This window comes from Silene latifolia, chromosome 4 (assembly GCF_048544455.1).
Source record: "Silene latifolia isolate original U9 population chromosome 4, ASM4854445v1, whole genome shotgun sequence".
NCBI lineage: Eukaryota > Viridiplantae > Streptophyta > Magnoliopsida > Caryophyllales > Caryophyllaceae > Silene > Silene latifolia.
In genome coordinates, this window is record NC_133529.1 from 82,834,490 (window position 1) to 82,841,828 (window position 7,339).

General features: G+C 42.5%; 1 protein-coding gene across 1 annotated transcript; it reads left to right on the plus strand.

Annotated features, from left to right (window-relative positions):
- Positions 1-3,539: 3,539 nt before the first annotated feature.
- On the plus strand, positions 3,540-4,890 carry LOC141651699 (uncharacterized). The gene is made up of 4 exons (XM_074459398.1): positions 3,540-3,728; positions 3,846-4,260; positions 4,318-4,408; positions 4,521-4,890. The coding sequence occupies exons 1-4, from the start codon at positions 3,540-3,542 to the stop codon at positions 4,888-4,890; spliced, it is 1,065 nt and encodes a 354-aa protein (XP_074315499.1).
- The last annotated feature ends 2,449 nt before the right edge of the window (positions 4,891-7,339 follow it).

The window sequence follows — 7,339 nt, forward strand, 5'->3', positions numbered from 1 at the left end:
CGAGGCCCTAAAGAATGTACGGAAGGGAATGAAAGTAGTTGTTGATGCATCTCGGATGAGCACCATTACTTCCCACTTCAACCCTACTAACTATAAGGGCACAGGCGAGCCGAAATTGCTCGACAACTGGCAACGGGAGATGGAAAATTTTTTGGGGGTTGTTAACTGTCCAGATGACATGAAAGTGGAACAGGATAAATTTTACCTGAGGGACGAAGCTCAGGTGTGGTGGCACCATGAGAGGGAGGCCGCACGTGAGTATTAAGAGAGCTTAGGTGAACCCGCGATTCCTTGGGCGGAATTCAAGAAGGCAATGAGGAATCACTTCGTTCCAGAGCATATCCTTAGCAAGTTGAGGGCCGAGTTTGACACTTTTGCTATGAACGTGGCTGTGTACTATCACAATTTCAATGAGTTGTCGCGCTATGCGGAGGACATGGAGCTGAGTCAACTGAGTCTGGCTCTCCATTTTGAGAGGGGGCTGTCACTGAGGATTATGGAGAAGCTACCTGCTGTGGTGATCTCAGACTTAAATGAGGTTTACGAGAGAGCGGGACATGCTTAGAGGTTGGTTGGCATGGCAAAGGAGGCCAAAGAAAAGGGAAGTGAGAAAAGAAAGGCTGATAATGAGGGTGGTAACCAGCCAAGCTTCAAGCGTGGTAACCACAACCAGGTTAGATCTTATTATGGTGGGTCTGGCTTTAGTGGGGAATCTCGATGTTTGGGAAGAGGTATCGGAGTACGAGTGACAACTCTATCTTACACTACTTCAACTGTGGCAGGATAGGCCACAAGCGATTCGAGTGTAAGAGTGCTGGGGAAGGAAGCTTCCAGCGATCATAGCAAGGGAATTATTCGCAGGCTCCGAGTCAGAGAATGGCGAGTAACATGCTAGATGGGTCATGGAACAGTCAGGGTGGTCAGAACAACAATTATAGCGGCTATAACCGCAATAATGGTGGATTTTATCAACGCCCGAACAACAGTGTAAACCAGAATTCGGCGGCCAAGCCTACTACATCGGCGACTACGGTACAAGGGGGAGGTCAAAAGAGTAGCGGTAAACTGTTTATGATGGGTAAACAGGCGGCCGAGGATGATGCACAAGTCGTCACTGATACTTTTCTTGTTAGTCATAAACCAACTTTCGTTTTGTTTGATTCAGGGGCAACCCATTCGTTTGTGTCTAGAAGTCATGCTTTAACAATAGGTTTGGGGGCCGGGGATTTGAGTTGGTAAAAGATAATGTGTTTATACCATTAGGGGAGTCAGTGTCATGTCATAAGTTGTACAAAGGAGTGTCTATGGTGGTTGGGCAAGTAGACTTACCAGTTAACTTACTTAAGTTTCCTATAGATGGGTTTAAGGTCATTGTCGGGATGGATTAGTTGGGTAAGTATGCGACAAAGATAGACCGTCGTCAGAAAAAGGTGTCTTTGAAGGGTCCCAAGGGTATTAGAGTGTCATATCGGGGGTTTGTGGTGAAACCCAAGGTCAAGATGATTACAGGTATGACTTTAAAATCATGTTTGAGGAAGGGATGTCCTCTGATCCTTTGTCATGTGAGGGATACTCGCATGGAGAAGCCATCATCAGCAGAGATACCAGTTGTGGGTGAGTTTGACGATGTCTTTCCGAAGGAGATATCAGGGTTATCTTATAAGAGGGACATTGACTTCAGTGTAGAGCTTAAACTAGGGACGCGGCCTATATCTAAGGCTCTGTACCGTATGGGACCAAAGGAGTTGGAAAAATTAAAGAAATTGCTGAACGAGTTGTTAGATAAGGGATACATTCGACCTAGTGTAACGCCTTGGGGTGCGCCAGTTTTATTCGTGAAAAAGAAGGACGTTAGTATGAGGTTATGCATCGACTACGAAGAGCTAAACCATGTCACCGTGAATAACATGTATCCTTTACCGAGGATTGATGATCTTTTTTACTAGTTGAGTGGAGCCGGGGTATTTTCAAAGATTGATCTAAGATCGGGTTATCACCATTTGAGGATTGCGGATGAAGATATTCCTAAGACAGATTCCGGACGCGGTATGGTCATTATGTGTAACACCCCCTTCTTACCCGGCCAAGGTAATTGGGAGATGTTACCATCTCGGTTTCCTGAATAAGTGAAATCGAAATTACAATAGTGGAACTCTTTATATAAATAACAAGTTTCGTGATTACAAAACAAAGAATGAATAAAATATGAACTATACAACTTGACTACCAACTATGTTATCTATCAACTATCCAAGTACTCGACTCCAAGTCCAAAGCGCGGCCTGTCTCCCGCTTGACACCAAAACAACATGTAATCAACCTACTCCCCATATGATCAGAAATATTATATAGATCGACACAGGCCACCCCGAAAATAGGTGACAATTACACGGACACACAACACGCCAGTTTCAATAAATAAACATAAGACACAACTTGATGAATAAATATACAACATGCAAATTGTTAGGCCTGATATTCCCGCAATATACTCAGGGTACGATCATGCCTGGCCTGACAATCAGGACAAAAGCTTCAGGATAGCTCAAGCTTGGCACCAGGCAGGAGAGGATAACAGTCAAATATAAAGATATTATTTGACCAAGTCAACAAGCATTATATGGAATAATTTGGTAATTAAACCAGAAATTAAGGAGAATATTTGGTCATTATTATGGAGCATTCATCCGGCTAATTAAGCGCATTGAAGATAACAATTAATGGCGTCATTAAGAGAGAATCTTATGCCATCAAGAAGGACGATTATGCGGATATATGGAGATTACTATGTAAAGAAGGTTGAAGACCATTTGAAGACAGAATCCCATTCTACCATACGAGACAAGATTATCAGTTCAACATTTACAATACTTAAAAACAAAATACGTTGTTTGGCATAAGATACAATTATTCTCTAAATATTATAGTGAAACCTCTCCTGGCTTGGTGCCCGTGGTTTTTTCCCATTCAAGGGTTTTCCACTTACAAAAACCTCTCCTTTTTCTTTACGTTTTTTCAAGCCTGCCCTGCAGCCATACATAAGATAAACGAGCTAGTTAACCCTGCTAACACTCTACCCTGACCTGATTCAGCCCTGCGTGGAATCTAGACAAAACAATTGGCGCCCACCGTGGGGGCATCTAGCTCATAGAAAATCCAAAAAGAAAATATAAATGGCCACCCCAACCGTAGAAGAAAAATTGGCTGCTGCATTACTAAAAGTGGCTCAATCCGAGGCTGAAATCTAACAATTGAAAGAGTCTGAGTCAGCCTTAAAGCAGAAGTTGGAGAAATCCAAAGGTTCAATCTCCAAAATCCATCCAAGAACCCCATTCTCATCAATTATTAAACACTTTGACTTATGAAACTTTGGAAGTCCAAGTGGTGCCAAGAAAGTGATCAACGTTGATGATGATGACACTCCTAAAGATGACAATGAAAAGCCTAATGAAACAGGAGCAGCCGTCATGATGGAAATAGTCTAGGAAATTAAGAAACTCAATGAAAAATTCGAAAAAATACTTGGAGTACCTGCCAGCATGGAGGAAGTTGCCCCAGAGAGTTATGCTAACTCACCCTTCATAGACGAGATAGCCAGGGTGGATCTCCCCAAGAAATTTGTGATTCCATCTATAAGGAATTATGATGGGATCTCAGATCCACAGAACCATGTAGCCTTCTACAAACAAAAGATGTTGGCTGCATCTATTCCCAGTGAGTTTAGGCAGGTTTGCATGTGCAAAGGATTTGGAACCACCCTGACCGATCCTGCACTGTAGTGGTACATTTACCTGCCAAATGGAAGTATCAAATCCTTTGCTGACCTGATCAATACGTTCAACCAGCAGTTCGCCAGCAGTAAGGAATTTGAAAAGCGTTCCAGTGACCTATACAGGATTACCCAGATAAAAGATGAGAGCCTTAGAAGCTTCCTTGCTAGATTCAACAAGGAAAAAGTATCAATTCCCAGGTGTGACATCGGCACAGTAGTGGAAGCATTCAGGCAGGGATTGGTACCCAACAGTGATCTTTATAGTGAATTAACCAAGAATCCTTGTCACTCCTTCGAAGATGTCCAGGCAAAGACGCTTGCCTATATCAGGCTAGAGGAAGACAAGAGTTACAAGTTTGGAGGATCCTGCAATACAAAAGACTATGATAAGCCGAACAGGAAAAGCGGCGGTAGGAGCAATAACTACAGGAGTGGTCCATATACCAGGCCTGATCAATCAGAAGTCAACCTAATGCAAGAACAGCAAGGTAAGGCTTAAGTTCATCCACCCATCTCTGAACATAACTTTTGTGTTGATATTACAGGCTTGATCCAGCGACTGGACAACATGGGACTAGTAGTCAGGTGGCCCAGAAAGTTAGACAACCCGAATCCAAGGAAGGACCATACCAAATGGTGTGAATTTCACATGGATATGGGGCACACGACAGAAGATTGCTTTACCCTCAGAAAGGAAATAGCCTACATGTTGAAAGCCCGGATACCTCAAAGACCTGATCAAAGCCAGGGGCAAAATTGAAGACCCCAGCAAAAACAATCAGGAGCAGAAGCAGGAACGCAATCTCCCTCCACCACCTCCACTCTACGAAGTAAAATTTATAAATGGTGGATCAGAGATCTGTGGCCTGACCAGTTCAGCAGCAAAGAAAATAGCCATGACTCCTCAAACTAAGTCACCTTGCAAGCCTGACAACGTACCACCCATCACATTCAATGATTGTGATTTGGTAGGCATTCCTGGCATTCACCATGATGGCCTGGTAATCTCCATGCAAATTGGAACCGCCAATGTAAGAAGGATCTTGGTAGACGGAGGCAGCTCAGTGAACCTAATCATGCTAGATGTGCTCAAGGCCATGAAGATCAAAGAGGATTAAATCACCAAGAAGTACAGTGTCTTGGTAGGGTTCAGTGGCGAGACGAAGAACATATTGGGAGAAATTTATCTCCCTACCTATGCTGAAAGTGTTGCATCCTATGAAAGATTTGGAGTCCTGGACTGCCTATCCTCTTACTACGTCATCCTTGGCAGACCTTGGATTCACAATGTCAAGGCTGTCCCTTTAACTTATCATCAATGCATCAAGATACCAACAGATTGGGGAGTGCAACTATCAAAGGTGAGCATAAGTCAGCCCAAGAGTGCTATACCGAGGCCCTAAAGCCTTCCAAGGCAAGTAAGTCCCTCGCATAACAATTACCGTACCCTATTAGGAGCACGTATGTGACGCCACCTAAGATGTAAACGGATCAGGTAATCCTCAACCCTGAGTATCCTGACAGGTATGTTTTAGTTGGCTCTGATGCCCCTAACTCAGTCAGGCCCGAGTTAGTAAGTTTCCTTAAAAACAAATCTTCCTACTTTGCTTAGTCTCACTTTGATATGACTAGGGTTAGTGTTGATATTATCACTCATAAACTTAATATTGACACATATTTTAAGCATGTACAATAGAAAAGACAAAAGTTTGCACCTGAAAGAAACGTCACTATCAATGAAGAAGTGGACAAACTCCTTGACATGGGCATGATCAAAGAAGTAATGTACCCTGAATGGCTAAAAAACGTAGTGGCCTGAAGAAAACGAATGGCAAATGGAGAGTCTGTGTGGATTACACTGACTTAAACAAAGCCTGTCCGAAAGATCTATTCCCTCTTCCACATATTAATGCCATGGTAGATGCAACAGCAGGACACGAAATGCTCACATTCATGGATGCTTCCAATGGATTCAATCAGATAAAGATGTACCATGCCGACCAGGAGAGTACTACATTCATTACTGACCGGGGCATATATTGTTACACTGCCATGCCATTCGGTCTAAAGAATGTAGGGGCAACATACCAGCACCTAGTCAACATGATGTTCAAAGAGCAGATTGGGGACACCATGGAGGTATACATTGACGACATGGTAGTAAAGTCCAAAAATGCACAAGATCATGTGAAGCGTTTGGAACATGCATTTCAAATCCTAGAAAGATTCAACATGAAGCTCAACCCTGCAAAATGACACTTTGGAGTTTCTGCAGGTAAGTTCCTAGGCTATATGGTGACCAAAAGAGGCATAGAAGCCAACCCTGAACATATCAAGGCTATACTAGAGTTACAATCACCCAAGGGTGTCAAAGACATTCAAAAATTGACAGGAAGGGTAGCTGCTCTGAAGAGGTTCATATCCAGATCATCTGAAAGGTGTAAAACATTTTACAACCTACTCAGAAAAAAATAGTAGTTTCAATGAACCCCTGAACATGAAGAAGCCTTTCAAGATTTAAAATTATATCTCTCATCTTCACCTCTATTGGCCAAGCTAAAAAAAGGGATAGCCTCTTTCAGTATATCTCTCTGTCACTAAAACCGCGGTAAGTGCAGTCTTGGTAAAAGAACTGGAAGGCCAACAACACCTTGTCTATTATGTAAGTAAAAGCTTACTAGATGCAGAAATGAGGTATGGCTTACTTGAAAAGTATGTTTTAGCTTTGATCATGTCATGTGCCATGTTGCGTCCTTATTTTGAGTCTCACCCTATAATAGTTAAGACCAACCTACCCATAAAGGTTGTCCTACGAAAGCCTGAACTATCAGGCAGGATGGCCAAATGGCCAGTCCAGCTTAGTACCTATGATATCACCTTTGAACCTAAAATGACAATCAAATCACAGACCTTTGCAGACTTTATGGCTGATTTCAGCCCTAACCTAGAATCAGACCTGGCTAAAGAAGTCAATCAGTTAGAAAATAAAACCCCGGACCAGCAGTGAACCATGTTCACTGATGACGCATCAAACGTAAGGGGCACAGGGTTAGGATTAGTGCTAAAATCGCCACAAGGGGACACTATAGCCCAGGCTGTGAGTTGTGAGTTCAAAGCTACTAACAATGAGGCTGAATATGAAGCCGGCATAGCAGGACTCAAGGTATGTCTAGACCTCGGTGTTCAAGACTTAAAGGTAAAACTGATTCGCTTTTAATTTCAAATCAAATAAAAGGAATTTATACAGCAAAGGATAAAAAATTATTTTATATTTAAAATATGCTAAAAAACTTTGCGATAAATTCATTTCATTTGACATTGAGCAAATACCAAGAGACCTGAATACCTAGGCTGATGCTCTGGCCAACCTTGGTTCAAATTCCACACCTACTATTTTTGATAAGATACCTATCGTTCATATACTTGAACCTGCCATCATCAAACCCGAACAAGTTAGTCCTTTCAACACTGATAATGACTCTTGGACTAAACCCTACTTTGACTGGTTCCTACGAGGTGTACTACCTCAAGGCAGACACGAAGCCGGAGCATTTAAAATAAGGGTCT